This window comes from Diachasmimorpha longicaudata, chromosome 4 (genome assembly GCF_034640455.1).
Source record: "Diachasmimorpha longicaudata isolate KC_UGA_2023 chromosome 4, iyDiaLong2, whole genome shotgun sequence".
Classification (NCBI taxonomy): domain Eukaryota; kingdom Metazoa; phylum Arthropoda; class Insecta; order Hymenoptera; family Braconidae; genus Diachasmimorpha; species Diachasmimorpha longicaudata.
This window is the reverse complement of record NC_087228.1, coordinates 7,278,805-7,299,918: the sequence shown is the minus strand read 5'-3', so window position 1 is coordinate 7,299,918 and position 21,114 is coordinate 7,278,805. Positions and strand designations below refer to the sequence as shown.

General features: G+C 37.7%; 1 protein-coding gene across 12 annotated transcripts; it reads left to right on the top strand.

The window, feature by feature from the left end:
* The first annotated feature begins 644 nt into the window (after window positions 1–644).
* LOC135161172 (multidrug resistance-associated protein 1) lies at window positions 645–20,824 on the top strand. Of its 12 annotated transcripts, none has more exons than XM_064118505.1 (14): window positions 645–780; window positions 3,574–3,676; window positions 3,964–4,254; window positions 4,331–4,776; window positions 5,066–5,086; window positions 5,325–7,081; window positions 7,667–7,844; window positions 7,927–8,053; window positions 8,307–8,526; window positions 12,570–12,790; window positions 16,688–16,868; window positions 16,938–17,046; window positions 17,188–18,084; window positions 18,195–20,824. In XM_064118505.1, the coding sequence occupies exons 2-14, from the start codon at window positions 3,632–3,634 to the stop codon at window positions 18,307–18,309; spliced, it is 4,608 nt and encodes a 1,535-aa protein (XP_063974575.1). In that variant the 5' UTR covers window positions 645–780; window positions 3,574–3,631; the 3' UTR covers window positions 18,310–20,824. The 12 variants fall into 12 exon arrangements, with proteins under 12 accessions (XP_063974575.1, XP_063974574.1, XP_063974569.1 ...); XM_064118504.1 differs by lacking the exon at window positions 12,570–12,790 and adding an exon at window positions 11,375–11,595; XM_064118499.1 differs by lacking the exon at window positions 12,570–12,790 and adding an exon at window positions 14,938–15,158 and having other exon boundaries at window positions 646–780.
* Window positions 20,825–21,114: the final 290 nt, after the last annotated feature.

The following is a 21,114-nucleotide window of genomic DNA, read 5'->3' as shown; positions in this document are numbered from 1 at the left end:
ACAATTTATTGTCGTGAATTTCCAGAACTTTCCCGTTGTAATGGAGCAATTACCATCAACATAAAAATCATATATTTGTCGAACGAAAAAATTTCTTTTAGTGAATAATTTTGTTTCCTAAGTAGATGATTATTTACTTATTGTAAAATCTCGATGAAAATGGCTCAGTTAAATGACTGTACCATATGATATCCGCATGCAGTTGGAGGCGTGAAAACAACGAACGGAGATGAATTTAGCACGTGCGTATACTAGACATAAATGCGTGGGGGCACTTGACCGCAGTCAATTACTCACTTACAGTCCCCAGTAATTCGCGCATTTCTGCCGTTGACCTCTCAGAAGAGATTGACCCTGAGTATTTATTGTCTAGAGTAATTAGGGACGGAAACGAGGAAATGAGTCTGTCCACCGGTTCTTGCGCGCCGAAAATTCAACCAAAAACCCTAGACCAACAGTAGATTAGATTCGCAGATCCGCAGAAATTCCATTGTCCCCGTACTTTCAAGGACTCCACTCCCTCCCCCTCCTCAATAGTCAATAAAAACCCGAGGAATTACGGCATGCAACGCAATGCCTCATTCCCCGAAGTGCTTATCCACAGGGGTGAGGTCTGTCAACATTTTGACACACTTCCTCCCCACCTCCCCTCGACCATTAGTCCCCCACACAGCCGCAAAATGGCGTGGAGTGGGGTTATACCACGACTGGTTGAATCAGTTGACCATAATGATTACTAACCGCTCCAGCAGTAGAGCTCAGTCTTCTCTCAGCACTTAGGTAAGCTCGATTCAGATCCCCTCAGCAGTGGTGATACCCGTTAATCTCCAACGTTTCCCAATTTTACATCCGAATGCTCTATCCCAGTGTCGCAACAAGTTTCGCATCTCAGATAATCGCCGACTCACTGCGACTGATATTCTCGGAATTGGTCGGGGTGAGTCAGTTGTCTAGGGGTAACAAGGGAGTGGAATAGTGTGGCCAATGGTAAAGGATTGTCCTTGGCACTCGTAGTTGTCAATGTTTGATTGCTGGTGACCGGCCTAGCCTTTCCGGCCATTACAACTTCTCATGTAACAATCTATGGAAGTCGAGGAATTTTACTGTCGGAAAGTCCGGTCACCTCAATCGCATCTCGTTTCAAGTGTCTCTGATTACAACCTGTGGTTATGGTGAATTATCCAATAGTCGCGGTGGGAATTATCAGCTGGTGGACTGTCTCGTGGTGTTGGATTTGCTAATTAATCAGTGGAATGTGAGTGATATTAGAGTTCGATAGCTTTTGGTTGGGGTTAGGATGATTTATGTTCTGCTCTGGTGGCTGTGCCAGGAAGGGATGCTACATTCCTACATTGCGGATGACAGAGGGCGAGTCAGATGTGAGATCAAGTTGCCAGGCATGGAGATGATGTGATTCTTCTTTGGGATTTTTTAAACGAATTTTGGGAGTTTATTAGGGGGTGGGAGGGGAGTAGGTGATGTGTCGAGGTTCTGGACGGAGAAAAAATATATTTTTACGGTCGCAAATCATCACCAGGTACTCAACTTCAATTCTAGTGAAGCAATTACATTGAATATGAGATTGTTATGTAGTAAGCAATTCTGGATACATTTCAATAACGGTTATTAACATCTGGGAGAGGAAGTAATTATTTTTGATGATTTTTAAGTTTTTTTTGAAGTTACGATACTGAATGATAATCTTAAATTTGAGATGTATGGAAAATTGTGATGGATGTTTTGTGAAGCTCGTGGATAGTGCTATCACTCAATTCAATCTTGATGGTACCAACTGCAGTCAGATTAACTGGACGTTTTTATCCTTGAAATTTACGTTGGAATAAAATATTGCCTTCTGTCAAGAGTGACAATTCTAAGATGAAATATTGTGTTTTCTCAGTGTAGTGGTGACCTAGAGGAACCAGAGAGTGATGTTGAATCTTAGGATCTCGATTTTCTGGCATTTCATTTTTGCACAATTTTGAGAGGAATTATGGGAAGTGGAATAGAAGGAACTCTTTCAATGAACAGTATCTGGGGATCGGTAGAGTGAAATTCCTGGATTTTTTTTCATTTTAAAGCTCTATTATTGAGCTTTGAACTGCCGAGAGATCATTCGATTTGCCTCGGCAGTTTCCGAGTTTTTGTCCTTTGAAGACGTTGCACTTTGCCCCACTCTCTTTTTTGTTAAAATAAAATATTTTCTTCTGTCAAGTATCTCAATCCTTGGGTGGAGTTTTTTTCTTAGTATTGTGGGGTGACCTATAGGCACTAGAAAGTGGTGTTGAATCTTAGGGTCAGAATTTTCGTGAAATTTTATTTTGTGGCGAGGTTCTAGAGGAAGTTTTGAAATTTTGAAAAGTCCTCAGGAAAATTCCAGACTTTTGCACCGGTCTTCCATTGAAAATTATTTAACTCGTCGCGTGGTTTTTTCAACTGATAGTGAACAGAAATAGGTCAAGAATACTTTCAATTTTCATTCTGCTATCTGAATTATTACCTCAAAATTTTTAGAGGCATTTTTGAAAAATTATCAGCAATAAATTTTTTGTGATTTGAAAATCCATAAGAGAAGCCCTTGGCATTGACTTCATTTTCTTTCTATGAAAAAATAACACACCACAACTAAACTTTAAAACTTTAATTACTTCAAAGAATTTCTACCGAAAATACATCGATAAAACTAATTGTTTTGAAAGTATCTTGACAGACAGAAACGCTTCTCGTAGAAATCATTTTCCTGATAAAATCACAATGAAATTCTCATCCAAACGTTAATAACTGTTTTTCTTAAATATTATTCATTGGAAAGCAGAAATTTCGATGGAATTTCTTTGGGATTCTCTTCGCTAATAAATTTCTAAATTAAAATTTATTTGGATGGTGTCAGGTGGAGTTTCCAGTGATTGTTGGTGGTGTGTCAATAGTATCGTTATCTCGTGTCTTCAGTCTTCTGTTGACTTTATTTGGTCGGTTTCCGTGGGGACTTGTAGTGATAATATAGTAGCTACGTTATCAGTGATAACCAGGGGATTGTAGGTCTAAGGATCGCAAGTTTGTGAATAGTAAAAATTAATAGTGCAATTTATTTTTTTATTCAGCTAAAAGTCCAATTTTTTCCATCTTTTTTGTAGTAGAATAGAATAGTATCGCAATAGAAAAAATGTTGTAAGAAAACAAAATTATACTCGTTTTTGTCTATAAAATTCTCATGGTCTATTTTGTATTTGAAAAAATGCACCGTAATGGTGCAAACATCCTCAATAACATTGCTTGCACAATGAGCTAGGATTTTCCATGGAATTTTTAAAACCATTAGCGACAACCATGATCTGCTATAAATTTATTACTAGGAAATGATTTTCTACATTTTCTTCCGACGTTGTCACTACACTGCTTATTCATCCATTAACAGTAATCTCTGGAGCGTTTGATAGATAATATTGACAAACTCAGTGTATGATACGAGGGAGTACATACATAACGTTCAAAACAATATAAATCCACATTGAATAACAGCTTGTTTTGTATCATTCAATCAGGGATTTAATTCCTTCATTTACGTTCCCACAGAGTGGTTAGCACTTGACCCCATTGGATTCACAATTTAATAGGACAAGTGGCCAACGAAATGGAGGATCACGAGATGGACGAGTTCTGTGGCTCAACTTTTTGGGTAAGTTACCGGAGAACGTTCATGACACGTGCGAGGAAATATTCTTAATGTTGATTTTATTTTTCAAGACTTGTTGATCATTCCATTCCATTTCGGAATGTTATCTAGATTGTTTTATCAGTTAATTTTTCAGATCTATGTACCCATGTAATTTTAAACGGATTTTTAATCACTACGAGATATTGAAAGCGATAAATATCAGTTTACCAATAATTAGAAAAAATGGGAAATAATCTTGAACACGACTTCCAGTAAGTTAATTAATTTAGTTTTAAATAATTTTCCAGGATTATAATCAGTCATGGAACACGACAGATCCAGATTTGAGCTCGTGTTTTCAAAATACAGTGCTAGTTTGGACTCCCTGTGCATTCCTCTGGACATTTTCGTTCTTGGAAGCATATTATTTGATAAACAGTAAACGAAGAGATATACCATATTCATCGAAATTCATCGCCAAAGGTCTACTTACAGCTGTACTTATTGTATTTAGTATTATGGATTTGGGATTGGCTATCCACAGGAACAGTTCCAAAACAGTTGATTATTATACACCAATCATTAAGTTTGCCACATTTGTAAGTATTGACTTCTCTGCCATCATTAAGTAACGTCCATTCAGCACAATAAATCAATATGATGATCATTTTGCAGTCATTGGCGGCAACTCTGTTGCATTACAACAGAAAAATGGGAATGAGAACATCGGGTTTGCTGTTCCTGTTCTGGTCATTCCTCGCATTGTGCGGCATTGTACAGTTTCGACGCATTCTGAGGAATTGGGATCAAGAAGACAGTTATGCGAGGATATCCTATGTGATATATTATCCAGTGGTACTGGTGCTTTTTCTCCTTAATTTTCTGGTTGATGACAAACCCAAGTTCTCTGAATATGCTGAGGTTGATAAACCATGTCCGGAGCAAAGTGCCTCATACCCTTCGAGAATGACATTCGCGTGGTTCGATGCATTGGCATGGAGGGGCTTCAAAAAGCCCCTGGAAACATCGGACCTGTGGTCGATGAATCCCGAGGATACAGCCATGGAGATAGTCCCCAAGTTCGACAAGTATTGGAATAAAACGTTGAAAAAGTACGACAGGTGAGTACAGGATGGTGATTATAACAATGGGGAATTAAATACGAAACGACGATTCAGTAGCGAAATAAATTTGTTTTTCAACCACTTGAAAAATTAAATTCGAATTTGGGAAATTAATTTCTTTGAGTGTTTCAAGACATCAGTTTGAAAATATATAAATAAGTGTATTTATTGTTGTAACATTTATTGTTGTCTACATAATTCACTACTGAATTGCATTACATTTACCAAAAAAATTCAGAGTTTAATCTCATTATTATCGTTGTGTTTCTTCTAATTTGCCAACAAGGCTCATGTGGGATTATTGTAGGTACGTTGATTAAATATTGTCTTTTCATATCACTCGCTTTTGTAAAAAAAATATTTCTCTTTATTTTTCAATTTCGTTGAGTTGTTCTCAGGTACAAGAACATTAATAGAAAAAAAATATTCTATTGATTATGCAACATTCGACATAAATACATTAAATGTTTGGGATGTCAAACAGTATCACTCCATGATTATCAAAAATCCTAACTTAACATCCCTCCTCGACTCTCTTATTCCAGCAATCAATCAGCGAAGGCATCGTTCCGAAAGGGCTCAGGTCAGGTGAATTTCAACAACACTCGCAGGAAAAAAGGTGCCTCAATTTTGATCCCTCTCTGTCGAGCCTTCGGCCCTACCTTCATATTCGGAGCATTCCTCAAGCTCTCGCAGGACATAATGATCTTCATCGGGCCCAAGGTCCTGGAGCTCCTCATAGAATTCATAAAGGGCAACGAGCCCAACTGGAAGGGTTACTTCTATTCAGCCCTGTTGTTCCTCACAGCTGTTCTCCAAACCTTAGTCCTCTCCCAGTACTTCAACCGAATGTTCATCGTTGGCTTGAGAATTCGCACAGCGTTGATAGCCGCGATCTACCGAAAAGCCCTGAGAATGTCCAACTCCGCCAGAAAGGAGTCAACTGTCGGTGAAATAGTGAATCTGATGTCAGTTGACGCCCAAAGATTCATGGACCTGATAGCCTACATCAACATGATCTGGTCGGCTCCATTGCAAATAGCCCTGGCCTTGTACTTCCTCTGGGGAATTTTGGGCCCATCAGTTCTGGCTGGTCTGGCTGTCATGATAATTCTAATTCCTGTGAATGCCCTCATCGCCTCGAAAGTAAAAACCCTTCAAATAAGACAGATGAAGAACAAAGACGAGAGAGTGAAACTCATGAACGAAGTACTTAATGGAATTAAAGTACTTAAACTGTACGCCTGGGAGCCCTCCTTCGAGCAGCAGATCCTCAACATCAGGAACAAGGAGATCAAGGTGTTGAAAGAGGCTGCCTACCTCAATGCTGGCACAAGTTTCATCTGGTCGTGTGCACCGTTTCTGGTGTCTCTAGTGTCATTCGCCACGTACGTTTACATCGACGAGAACAATGTTCTCAACAGCAGCAAAGCCTTCGTGTCTCTCAGTCTCTTCAATATACTCAGGTTTCCACTGTCGATGCTCCCCATGATGATCAGCAATGTCGTTCAGGCATCCGTATCCGTCAAGCGCATCAACATATTCATGAATAACGAAGAACTGGATCCCGATAATGTTCAGCATGATCAGGCTGAGATCGATCCTCTCATCATCGAGAATGGAAGCTTCACTTGGGACTCAGCAGATTCAGTTGAGAAGCCCACTCTCAGGAACATTAATGTCTCTGTCAAGCATGGACAATTGGTTGCCATTGTAGGTACCGTTGGCTCGGGGAAGAGCTCTCTCGTGTCTGCATTCTTTGGAGAGATGTACAGACTCAGTGGAAGGGTCAATACCAGGGGATCCATTGCTTACGTGTCACAACAGGCCTGGATTCAGAATGCAACGATGCAGGATAATATTCTTTTTGGAAGGGCTTTTGATAAGACACTCTACAACAAGGTGATCGAGGCTTGTGCACTTGTTCTCGATATCGAAATGCTTCCGGCTGGAGATCAGACGGAGATTGGGGAAAAGGGGATCAATTTGTCTGGAGGACAGAAGCAAAGGGTCGCCCTGGCTAGGGCTGTCTACAGTGATAGTGATGTGTACTTCTTGGACGATCCTCTCAGTGCTGTTGATTCACACGTCGGGAAGCATATATTTGAGAATGTTATTGGACCCAACGGAATGCTTAAGAAGAAGACCAGGGTCCTGGTTACTCATGGAATCACGTACTTACCGGAGGTTGATAATATTGTGGTACTTAAGGACGGGGAGATCACGGAGAGCGGGACATACAAGCAGTTGATGGAGAAGAGGGGCGCTTTTGCTGATTTTTTGATACAACATTTGCAAGAAGGTAGGGAAATTAATTTTTAGGGGTCGGGAAGAGGCGGTAGGGAGATTTTGAGGGATTAAGGGGCGGGGGAGGGGTCTAGAGGAGGTCTAGGGAGACTCTTGGGTGATTCTGTTGGAAAGCATAAACAACTTGACAGGTTCTTCAATTGAGATGAATTGTTTAGGAAACTTTCCAATGGAAATTATTCTGTTAAAAATTTTTTACTGATAAAATAATTTTCATTGATACTGATATATTTAATAATTACAATTCTAGTCTTACACGTACTTCAATTCCCTTGAACTTCTGTTTTCCTTTCTATTCTTACTCTTTCACCACAAATTCACCTATTTTTATTTTTATGTACGGGGTCAAGTTGGACATTGTAAGTTTACGAAAATATTTCTTTAGTTTTGAAGTAACAGCATTAATCTGAGAGCTTATCCATTTGGTTGACGATATTTCTAATGGCATGGTATTTCAGTAGAGCTAATTTTTATTCTTCCGCAATTGTCATGCCTCTTTATTTTGATTGATTGATTGATTGATTGGTCCATTGAATATTATTCTCCTAAACCTAATGATGTACGTCGTACCCATCAACAGTGAGGGCACAAGACGACGAAGAGACAGACTTGACAGAGATTAAACAACAATTGGAATCGACTATTGGCACAGAAGAGTTCAAACAAAAATTAACGAGATCACGTTCGAAAACATCGATGACTCCCAGTGATTCTGGTTCGGCCGACCAAAGATCCTTGAGTGGTGGATCGCTACGCAGGTGAGCTTCATTAAGAAGTTGAAATCAATTTTCTTAGAATAAAAATTATTTAAAATTTCGATGGAAATAATTTTTGTCTCAGACAACAATCGACTGAGAGCCAGAGATCTGGATCTCTCGCCAAGATCACGAGTTTCAAGGAGAATAAGCCCATTGAAGGAAAGGTCGGTGAGAAGATCATTGAAACGGAGAAAACGGAAACTGGAAGTGTAAGTATTTCGAGTTTAATTGTCTCCCAGTAGAATTTTTCCATTAGAAAAGAGGGGAGTGGTATCGAACGTTTCAAAGATCGATGATTCGAAGGCCGGAGAGTGAAATAGAATGATTTTTGGGACTTTTAAAGCTGAAACACAGCTTCGAATTGTCAACATTCTTCATTATTACATTCTTTCCGTCGTTCCCCCCAACAAATCAGAGTAAATTTCCAATGAAATTTCCTTAATTTCTACTGAAAATTTCCAGGTAAAATTACGTGTGTACGCCCACTACCTGAAATCCATCGGTTGGTTTTTATCGATATCCACGATAATAATGAACGCCGTCTTCCAATCATTCAGCATTGGCTCCAATATATGGATCAGCAAATGGTCTGACGACGATTCGATAGTGGTAGATGGCGTCCAGGATACATCAAAACGCGATATGTACGTCGGTGTCTACGGTGCACTAGGTCTTGGTCAAGGTAAGTTTCACTCTCATTCCACATTCACCAATTTAATTTCCTCAGCTCATTATACTCTACCTTATCGTGCGAGACGTTACAGGAAGCACGATCTCACAAATAATTAATAAAAATTAATTGTGGGCCTTGTGTATCAATCGCCGAGGGGAGATTAACTCCAGGAGATATTCTGTGTTTACGTAAACTAAACACGTGCTAGAACAGCGAGTGTAGTTTGCTGTGTCTTAACATAACGTGTTGATGACTATTTCATATGATTTTCGTTGGATACCCTGAATCAAATTTGACTAAATCCATAAGCATGTTCTTTAGTCCATGATTTTCATTCATGAACAGCTGTATTTTTTATGGCGATAGTCTGCTCAGACGACAAATTATATCGAACTGTGCATGAATTATTCGCTTGATTTATTGGCTGACACTGAGTTGCAAGGAGAGAAAAGCGAAGGCTATTTTTTAATGTGAAATATCTTGAAATTGTAGACTTTTTCTGAACTTCCTGTACATAGAAATGGACGAGAAAAAACGGGGTTCAAAATTCTATAACGCAACTGAAATTATTCGGAGCGCGAAGAATTCCACGAAATTTTTCTAGAGAACTGATTATTCCGATATTTACTGTAGGATATACAATGAATTATATAGTATTGCTCAATAGAATTCGATGAAATAACAATAATAATAACTTTCTATGATATCATTACAACTAATTGCGCAAAAACTACCCTGAAATCGAATGGACATTCAATCTAATTGATTAATCAATTTGTTAGATCATTTTATAAAATATTTTCCAGTCGTGTGGCGAGAAGAATGAACAAAACAAATTCTAGAAGTCTCCAGAGCGAATTTCCCGATTGGACAATTATTTCGTGAATGAAAGGGAGTGAAATTTTCGAGAATCAATAGCAATTTCTACGGAAAAATCGAATTCTCTTGTTTATTTTGGGAAAATTCTCTCAAATTGAAATGAAAGATCAATCAATATCCAACACTGACACACAATCCAATTAAATATTACATTAATTTCAGCAATATTTGTACTACTTGCACAAGTGACAATGGCCTTGGGCTGTCTACAAAGCAGCAAATTGCTGCACGGTCTTATATTATTCGGTATACTGCGTTCACCAATTGGATTCTTTGATACAACACCCCTTGGAAGAATTTTAAATCGTTTTGGAAAGGATGTCGATGTTATCGACAATGCTTTACCACAGATCCTTAGAGCATGGTTAATGTGTCTAGCCGGGGTACGTGCTAGTTATTTTTCGTTTTAGATGAGAGATCACTAGTGATCGAGAGATAATTTTCATTCCTTTATTGCACAATCGGTCATGAAATTCGTGTAAGACTTCAAGTTGGTTACAGCTACAAAGGATTAATCATAATTTAGCTTTTTAGTTGTTGCTGACTTTAAGTCTTTTATGAATTTATTTAACCGACTGTACTCACGTACCACGTGGGTCCATCAATGAGCATAAGTATTTTTTTAGGTCAGTATCACGAATAGATACTATATAGCACTACTTCACGTCCCTGTGTGCGCCAGCGAGCATGTTATCATTTGTCAAATGTTATTCACGGATTATCCATAATTTTTTTTATTTCAGCACTTCTGTTATTCGAATTTTTTGGTATAATAAATTTGTCGCATGATGATGTGGCGAATTAATTTTCACATTTGTTACTAATACTTTGAATTTTTTCATGCTCATTATTGGTAATGATATTGTTTTGACAGAGATTTTGTTCTAAAGTGGTGAAACGTCGTCAGAGATTATAGGGGAGATTGTTGACGATTATGGAGTGCCTTCAACCACAAAGTACGTGGCATGTCATTTGGGGCAGCCCATTTGCAATTGTTCTAGGACTCCAGGAGATTTCTAAATTCGACTTTTTCGTTTTTCGCGTTTTTCTCGGCTCCTGGGCCTCCTAGAGCAAAAAGGGCCCGGATTTAGGATCATACCGTTTTTCGGCCATATCTTTGGAAATATCATAGCTAGGGCAATTTAGCTGGCGCCATTGGATTCGTGAGGCGATTTCCGATTTTTCTAGGGCTCCGGGAATTTTATAAAATCGATTTTTTCGTCTTTCGCGTTTTTCTCGGCTCCTGGGTCTTCTAGAGCGAAAAGCCTCCCAGCCCTGTTAGTAACGTTTGCCGTAGTAATGCCTTACGGCCAAGCACGTTCGCCATCGTAGTTTATGCACCACCGCCACTAAATTCCGCGGTTGTAGCCGCTCCATAAGCGTTAGCAATCTCCTCTATAATCTTTGACGTCGTCGAGAAGATTTTCTTGAGGAATCCCCGATGGAGATCTGGAACTTCTTTACGACTAGAAGTGGCCAATATGAATAAGCGTTCATATTTGACATTCGACTAGCCCTACGTCGTCGTCAGACGTTCTACTGACGTCCCCTAGACGGAACCCAGACCTCAGAGAGTCCTCTCGGCGTTCTGGTTTCACAAAGTGGACGTCTAAACGGCCACCAGATAGTCTAGAATTCGTTGCGTTGGGACGTCCAGTTCACCAGCTCCAGATCGGCTTCGGACGTCCCACCGACGCAACTCAAACTTTAAGACGTTCATCACGTGGAATTTAGTCGCGATAAAGCCCGTTGGACGTCATTTGACGCAGCAGACGTCCATAGTTCCTCCAGGGGTTTCCTCAGAATGTAGAGTATAGAGCAGGAGCATCATCACGTCCCTCACAGATTTCGTCACCATAAATAATAAAGTCCCCAAATTTGCATGATCAATTTGAGGGAATATTTACTGACACTACACAGATTTACTCACAATAACTGTCATAATAATTACTGCTATGCTACAATTATTTATTTCTAGGTATCACAACCCTTTTAGTATCACTTATGTTGGCACTGGGAGCTGTCAAAGCATCCGTGATGATATTTGAAGTTCTTTTAACGAATATACTTCGAGGTCCAATGTCGTTTTTCGATCAAACACCAACTGGTCGTGTGTTGAATCGCTGTGGTAAAGACATCGATGTCGTTGATAACGTCTTACCAATGATACTTCGTACTTTGATCATGTGTTTGTATTCGGTACGATTCACCAGTTATTTTCAGTTTTTTAATTATTTTGAAATTCATTACCTCGTCATTGTCTTCATTTTAACGAATCGAGAGAGCAAAATTTGTCAATGAATTCGTCTTCTGTTCACATTGTCCACTGATTGAGTGAGGAGTATGGTATAACGGATCTGTTATCTTTATCGTACAATGGCTTATGATGCATTGCTTCCTGAGACGTAATGAGCATTCGATTTTTTTTTTCACGTGGTTGCGTTACCGCTGAGATATCAATCATGTTTAATGGATCAGTAGTGGAGTGGGGGAATGACGGGAGGAAGGGTGAAATTTTCTTTTAAATATTTTTAGAAGATTGTACCATTCGGGGGAATGAATGTTCATGGAATTGTGGATTTCACTGGCGGGATAATTGATTGGCATAAAAACAAAAATGGCGGGAAAAACTTTGCATTTTGAATTCTTGGCCGAGGGAAGATGGAAAAATCTAAGAGATGACTTGACAGATTTGTTCATTTTGTTAAAACAAAATGGAGTTAAATCAGGTTCATCCAAAGGAGATGAGTAATTTTGAATAACATTTAAAGGTGTGAGGTGGAGGCGCCGCCATCTTTGAATCCCCTGCGGCCGAGGGGTAGTAAAGAACATGGCGGCGCTCACAGTCTTCGTCCACTTCGTATTTTTGAATATTTCTCAAAATTATTTATCCTCTTCCAATTGCTTCCAACTACTTCTGTCTCATTCCTGATAAATGAACAATTATTTTCGTTGTCAGCCAAGATCTCATGACGCAAAGCATTTCCGGTATTTGAAGCCCCAAATTTTCTCCGAAATCCACAATTTCCTTGTTTTTTCCTAACGTTCACCGGAATAAATGTCTTGAATTTCAAGAAATGTCGGGGGGAGGGAATGTTCAGCATAATTTCGCCCACGACCACGACGTCAATGATTCTCATGATTTCTCTGACGAAGCCAGTATTGTGTTACAGTCTTAAGTGTGTTTTTGGCCGCGCTGTCGGTTAACATTGGTACTCTGAGATCATCCGCTGCATTGCTGCGTCACGCTTTGCAGAATGTATTGCGCGGCCCCATGTCATTCTTCGATACAGTGCCCACTGGTCGTATATTGAGCCGTTTCAGTGCTGATGTAGACATCACGGATTCAAGACTACCTATGTCGCTTGTACAGTGGCTACCCTGTTGTTGTAGGGTAAGCTACTATTCACTCATTTCATTACGCGTCATCATGACATGTTCTCCATTTTTATTTTTTTATTTTATCTTCTCATGTAATTTTTTTTTCCTGATTTGCCTTTTTTTTTTTTGAACCTAGTATCATTTGGGTTGACTATTTGCACACGTGTTCAACGTCTTTGTGAGTCTACTACTGATATTATTAGGACTGTTCGATATCGAAAGGGTATCGATATCACTAACATCGATATGAATATGTTCATGACCCTATTTTGGGTGCCATATCGAACCTTCCTGAATATTATTTGCATGGTTTAATGACCAAGTATGCATGTAAATATGTACATACATAGATTGATGATTATTCAGCTGATGGACGAAGATGTCACTCGATTTGACGGAGACAATTATACGTTATTTAGACTGGGAAAATATGTAATTCTGCCAATTGAATGTTCTTCTGACAAGAATTTAAACCAATTTCTCACAAGAAAATATGCGAACTTTGGCTCGACGAAATTAACACGATTGGCAAAATTAGATTTTACTTCTCGTGGATAGGGTCAACCTGGATTTTCATGAGTTCAGTACATCACACGGTTCGAGAATCATTAGAATGCAGGTTTCATTGGCTAATTAAATGAAATTCTGATCTTCTGAGCAGCTGGAAAATGCCAGTGCTGTGGTTTACTTGACAAAATTTCCGGTGGAAGTAATGCCTGGCATAGAATTCTTAACAATAATAACTCGTAAAGGATAAATCTTTCGCCGAATTATCTCGAAGTCAAAATTTTCAAAACTGGTACACAGGAAAATTCAGTAAAAATTACTAGAGACAACCTGAAGGATCGCTCGATGGTTAGTCGATTGGGCATCCGAGAACGATGAATTTAATTGTTGTTTTCATAATTATGAACTTACTAGGAGATCTTCGCTATCGAGTGATCCATCAGGGGCAGTAAAAATTACACGGAATTATGTCTCAATTTTTGCTTTAATCAGCTTTCGTTCATTTGCTTCTGAAAAATTCTGCTACCGTCACGTGAATTTCTCAAATAAATTTCGTAATTGAACTGTGAAGTCCGTAATTTTTTACTGAAAATATTTCTTTATGTATCGTTTCGCTATCGGGGTCGTAATTTCTCCGATTGTTGCCACAAATTGTTCATTTTCAATTAGAAAATACGTTTCAATCTTCGTGGAGCTTTTGCAATGAAAATTATCAAATGTATTGGAAATTTCAGCGAAATTTTTCAAAAGTGCACTCATCTGAATTGACTTTTTTTTTTAGGTTTTACATATCAATTTTTGCAAGCTATCATTCCTTTGCATACATTTGACGCATGCCACAGCAAACTTCACCCCTCGCCTAGCGTTGTACCCAGTCTATTGAAGAATTCAGGATTGCAATTTGCTTGGCAAATTGGATCGCAAGGATTTTGAAAAGCTTGAGAGATTTATTGATGTGTTGATGGAGATGCTAATACCATGCGATTTGGCTTGAAAATTTTCACAGCTTTGATTTTCACATCACTGATCACTTCTTGATCATCGTGAGGAATCGATGATTGTGGGGGGGTGTGTGAAGGGGGATGAGCATTCGTGGGATTCAAGGGAACAATCGAAATATCCATCTAATTTTATTTTTTATAAAAAAAGCAGTTTTGTCACGTTGTCTTGATTATGCTTTGGCCTTTCTTGATCATTAGAAAAGCGATCCTTTGAATCCATTCAATGTAGTTATTTAAATAAAAAGATACTCATCAATGGAAAAATGATTGTTAGACTCAATTCAATTTATTTATTTGCACAAAAAGATATTAAGTTTGAATGAAATACTGGAGCAACAGATTTTCTATGCAATTTTCAAAATTTTCATTTAGAAAAACAATTGAGCATTTAATATTATTTAAATAATGGAGATCGTTAAAAAATCATTCACTCCCCACGCCGGCTCATCCCCAGCGCTGAATCACGCAACGAGAATGCATCTGTCACATCTGTAAATTGACACTTGTAAAATGTGCAGAGCCCCTCCAAAAGCTGCCTAAATTCCCACGAATCCAGTAAAATCGCAATAAAAAAAATCATCGATTATAAAAAAAAACTCCCACCGGTACTGGCGGTTATCAAATGATCCCCGCTCGTCTCTAATTGTTGTAGCGGTGACGAGTTTTTTCTGCGATTTGGCACCACAGTTGGGCTGCTGGCTGGCCGCGCGCCAGATGCACTTGGTCATGCTTAGCGGGGTGATGCGTGCATCATTGACCTTCTTTGATACAACACCCACAGGTCGAATAATCTCCAGATTCGCTAAAGACGTCGACGTGCTGGATACATCACTCCCCCAACAAATTTCTGATAGCATCTATTGTTTCTTTGAGGTAATCGTCTGGCAACTATACCAATCCCGTATGAAAAAAAAACTTTTTTTACAAATTCCATTCAAAATTCTGTATTTTTTGATTGCCCCATTTCTATTGAAAATTATATCCTTTATAGACACCAGGAAACGATTTTTGGATACAAATTTTCACAAGAAATCGACGAAAATTCCAGGATTGAATAGAATTCAGTTTTAAGACGCCTCGGGAATAAAAAAGATTGAGAAATGCGGAAGAGATGAAAAAATCTGAACATTGTCTTAAAAAATTTGTTCACTCTTCACGAATTATCCGAAACGAGTTGAAATTTATTTGAAAAGACCAAAGAATTCTTATAAATGTTCAAAAATGCAAGGTAGAGGCTCGAAATGGGCCGCCATGTTGAAGCATACCCCTCTACAAGGAGCTTCCAAGATGGCGGCGTCTCCACCTCGCATCTTTAATCATCTATTAAAATTAATTATTCTTTTTGATCAACTTCGACTGGCGTATCTCAGTTTCTACAAAAGTGAACAAATATTCTGAGCTATTTTTTCATTTTTTCATCCCCTCGCCTGAGAATTCATGGCGGACATTATTCCCCGCACTTCCATAGTCTCTGTCACTCCCGAGGGGTCTTGAAGACCTTCATACGTGATGATATCGATCCAAACCAATATTTTACGAACAGAAAAAAAAATTATCCACCATTCCCAGAATTATTATTCGATGCCATTTACACCTGTTAAAGTTTAGTTGTGAATTTTTTCTAAAGCACCAGTTACTGCCTGATTACACTTGAACGAAACTTGATTATGAGATTAGAGCCTGTATAATCGTATCCGTCAAATATCATTAGTAACAACTCGATCATTAATCTATGGTGGGAAAGTAGATATGAGGCTTGCGCTTATCAGCTTTATTTGATTGCTCATCAATTAACAATTACCATTCTGTTGTTCTGTTTAATTCAGGTTTTTTGCATTTAGTGATTTTTTATTTATTTATTTGAAGACACTTTATCTGTTGGTGGACCCATGTGTTGTGTAGATCGTAAGATTATGCTTCTTTATTATTTTTTTTATTAATGATCTCACGATTAAGCTGGTGACTCTTTATCACTGCATGATTATGGTATATGAAATAATGTGTTATCTTTTTTGTGATGAAAAATATTTGCTGTATTTGCTTGAATATTCTCCTGATTATGCACGATATTTTTGGAAGGGATTCTCAATATCGGGAATTGTGTACAAAAAAAATTGAGAGAAAATCTTGTCGCTTTGCGGGAGAAATTCTATTAAATTCTATCAATAAAAATCATTTCTAAAGTTCTCATTTAGGCATAAGCTCAAACGAAACAGTACAATTATTCCTCAAATTTGCATGACAACCACAAGCACTAAAGCTTCTCATCATCGATGGAATTTCAATAGCATTTTACAGACATTCAATAGATATTCAATAGAATTTTGGAAAGCGCTGGGTTTTTCTATCAATTTTTTTTCCCGTAATAAGAGACGTTTGCTAATGTTGTGATGATATTACAGGTAATTGCTACACTCGTAGTCATAAGCATCAGTACACCTGCCTTTATATCGATTATAATACCTATTGGAGTTATCTACTATTTTATACAACGATTTTACGTTGCAACGTCGAGACAATTGAAACGACTGGAGTCCGTCTCGAGATCACCAATTTATTCACACTTTGGTGAATCTGTTACGGGTATGGACGTGATGTTGAAGATATTAATAATCGTTTAATTTTAAATTGTTAATTATAACCGATGTTTAGGTGCACCAACAATCAGAGCTTATGGAGTTCAAGACAGATTCATTCGCGAATCGGAAAACAGAGTTGACTTCAATCAAGTCTGCTATTACCCAAGCATCATTGCGAATAGGTAAGTTAATGAGTATTGTCTGTTTGCTGAATAAATTATTTTATTTTATTGCCGAACATTTAACTTTTCCAGTCGTAACTATTACTAGTTACAATCACTCATAATTATTTTCGTAAGAATAATCATAAAATTCCATGATAGATGGTTGGCCGTACGCTTGGAAATGATCGGCAACCTGATCATCTTATTCTCCGCTCTGTTCGCTGTACTCGGACGAGACACCCTGAGCGCTGGTCTCGTAGGTCTCTCGGTGAGTTACGCCTTGCAAATCACTCAAACCCTCAATTGGCTGGTCAGAATGACCTCAGACGTAGAGACCAACATCGTCGCTGTAGAGAGGATAAAGGAGTACGGTGAGACACCTCAGGAGGCACCCTGGGAAATATCAGATAAAACTCCCCCCAGAGAGTGGCCCTCAGAGGGTCGAGTGGAATTCAGGGACTTTAAGGTTCGTTACCGGGAAGGACTCGATCTTGTCCTGAAAGGAATATCCTTCACTGTCGAGGGCGGAGAGAAAATTGGAATCGTTGGAAGAACTGGCGCTGGTAAATCCTCACTTACACTGGCACTCTTCAGGATAATCGAAGCTGCTGAGGGAAAGATCATCATCGATGACATTGATATTGCCACTTTGGGACTCCACTCGTTGAGATCGAGACTCACCATCATACCTCAGGATCCTGTTCTCTTCTCGGGGAGTCTCAGGCTTAATCTCGATCCCTTTGATCGACACGGCGATGAGGAGGTCTGGAGGGCCTTGGAGCACGCCCATCTCAAGACTTTCGTACAAAGTTTACCGAATGGCCTATCCCATGTAGTATCAGAAGGTGGTGACAATTTAAGCGTAGGTCAGAGACAATTGATATGCTTAGCCAGGGCACTTCTTAGGAAAACAAAAATTCTTATATTGGATGAAGCCACTGCCGCTGTTGATCTAGAAACTGATGATCTCATTCAACGAACAATTAGGGAAGAATTCAAAGAAAGTACTGTGCTCACTATTGCACATAGACTAAACACAATCCTCGATTCTGACAGGTAGACAATATTCAAAAATATATATATTTTCAAGCTTTGAACTTCGCGAGAATTTCAAGGAAATATTTTTAATCCTAGTGAAAACTTAATAATCCAGATTATTCTTTCAGGGTTATTGTCCTAGATAAAGGATACATGGTCGAATTTGAATCACCCCATTCACTCCTTCAAAAAACCACCAGTGCATTCTACAGTATGGCCAAGGATGCTGGACTAGTGGCATAAAAAAAAGTTTCAACTTCAAGTGAAATGAATTCATCTCTTCATCTTGTTTCTGTCACTTTCAAGACGAACATTTGCATTTCATTTCTGTGAGCTTTTTTAAACTTAACATCAACGGATTTATCGTATTCGTCTTCGCGAAAAATATCCTGAATCGGAAGAGAGAAAAATAAAACTAGGATAGAGTAGGGTGAAGTGGAAATGGAATAATTAATGACTCGGAAACCACAGAGTTAAATTCAATGATTTTTTATGCCTCCAAAACTTAACAAGAGAGAGAGAAAATGAAGAAAAAATCGGTGAATTTCACTCTACCGATCTCACAACGAACGCGAAAAATCCATGAAATTAGTTTTTTATTTTTATGCAAGGGCGAACATAAACTGTATTTTCAATTATTCAATTGAATTACTTAAAATACTGCCAGTATACTATAAAAGATTTATTGTTTGATAGCACTGACTCCTTATTGGATGTCAGTCTTATCAATAATCATGGTGCGAGAGCCGCAAAGCCAAGGGTTTATTACGTTTCAAATATTTCATATTTTTTTACCAACTAAATTCACTCGTTGACTAGTTTTGATTTTAGTCTTTCTATTCTAATTATTAATTGTTCTCATAGTTCGGTCAATTCGCGAGATCATTGCAACATCATGATAATAATTTATCCACAATATAATCGCAAATTATTATTCTCTTATTTATTATATTTTCATTTGAATTATTTAAAACGAAGTGACGTGCTGTTTTGTCAATAATTACTCGAGTGTTACCATGTGTTTAGTGTTTTGTGTGTCAACTCCAGGGGCTTGTCATCAAAATCATTGTGAGTTGAGATATTATTTAATGAAACTGTCGCCTTCGAGACGAACGAGAATAATTTCATAGAAAATTTTATTGAATTTTTATTAGCAACTAACTTTTCTTTAGTTCTGTAACAAAATTCTGCACCTTTTTAATTTTTTTGTAGAACAGGTACAAGAGAAAATATTTTACAGAAAAAATCAGTATAAATTCTTCTACGAATCTTGAGAAATATTGGCCACCAGTGAAGATAATTCACTCGTTTTACCACCTGATTTTCATTGATTATTTTTGTAGAAAATTTTCCACTGAACATTTACATTACAGAATGAAAAGCCCGAAACGGAGTAGAACTCCAACAGATCTTCCTCGCGAGTCCAAAAAATTTTCTACGAAATTTTTTCGCACGTAAATTGTCAACTGTGTCAATGATAACTTAAACCTCAATTATAGAAAATTGATAATCGATGTTATTGAACAATCAAAAGAGTGACACATCACCAGCTATCCCAATGCTGTTGATAATTTAATTACGAATTATGGCACTGAATTATCGTATTAATGAGCAGCATCGCTGAAAGGCAGCACTCACCACTGATTAAAAAAGTTAGAGCTACTTGTTTTGTGGATAATTATAGATTATGTTATGGATAATTGTAGGTGTAGATACACGACAGTACAATCACCCTAGTTTAGACACAGTTGCCACAGAATGAAGGGTACTTGTTGATTGTTTGATGTGTTTGTAATTATTTCTCTGTTAACTGCAATTTATGTTGTATAAACAATACCCCACCCTCAAAGGGGTTACAGGTGTGAAAAAATTCTGAAGACGATGAAAGAGCACTTGCTGAGGAATTCCTTCCAATTTTCCCTTAATCCTGAATAGTAAAATCTTATGAAATGAATCTGGAGAGATCATTTGTACTTAAAAAAAAATTGGTGGAATTTTTGCTTCTGAATATTTTCACATTTGAAAATATAAACTGGCATTGTGACTATAATTTTTTGTGTATAAACAATAGTTGAAAATGATGACAAGTGTGAAAAAATTCTAGAGACGATTCAAGAGCTGTTAATGAGGAATTTCTTTCAATTTTCCCTCAATTTGGAATAGTAAAATTTGATGAAATGGATCAGGAAAGAATTATTTGTATTTTCTTAAGTAAAAAAATAAGGAATAAATTTTGTCTTCAGAATTTTTTCATACTCGAAAAAAGTCAAGAATATCAAATTTTTCAATTTTTGTGAAATTGAAGGGAGGTTGACGTTAGGAATGAAAATACGACAAATGATAAATGAACAATTACATATTTTAGATTCATTGTACAGATGATCGATGAAAAAGTGCCTTAATTTTAATGCCCATAGATAAAAGTTATGTATATAATGTAACAGATTCTCCTTTTTGCCTAATCATATTAGAGTTTAAGTATTACCGCGTACATATGCCAATTAATCATAAATTATTGTAGTCCATAAGATTATCGAAAATAACTAGACCTAAGAATTTAAAAAAGTTATTCATTTTTCTAATTAAACTTATTGCTCAGATGTTTCACAGCCTCTCAAATTATTCTCCATTCATTTTCTGGATAATGTATGTTCATATTTGTTACTGTATGCTAGTAGAAAGACGAAAACTTGAGTAACTATTAAAAGTATATTGTAAACAATTGGAAAGGTCAAATATATCTAGACAATTATTATTACCATCGGTGTTTTTAATTATTATCAGTGTTAGCCTGATTTCAGTCAAATTTCATGATTTTCGGGTCCAATTGCTGCTCAAATTTACTTGATACCTTTGGATGCTCTAAACTCCGTATAAATTTACTTAGTGCCTAAGGTTTTCTTGAGTACGAAATACAAGGCACCCACTACCTAAGAGTGGGAGCCCTAAACAAAAGACAAGTTATTACTTAGGACTTGACTATGATCAAATTATCAAATAAACAACCACTCTGTACTTAGTCTGCAAATGCCCATATCAACGACAAGA

What these genes read in the sequence shown, in the direction of transcription:
- LOC135161172 (XM_064118508.1), top strand. Translation starts at nt 3,632, where the DNA reads ATGGAGGATCACGAGATGGACGAGTTCTGTGGCTCAACTTTTTGG. An exon ending in AGAAAACGGAAACTGGAAGT is followed by an intron (nt 8,054 to 8,306) that starts GTAAGTATTTCG and finishes GAAAATTTCCAG; the next exon opens with GTAAAATTACGTGTGTACGC. An exon ending in CCAAGCATCATTGCGAATAG is followed by an intron (nt 17,047 to 17,187) that starts GTAAGTTAATGA and finishes ATTCCATGATAG; the next exon opens with ATGGTTGGCCGTACGCTTGG.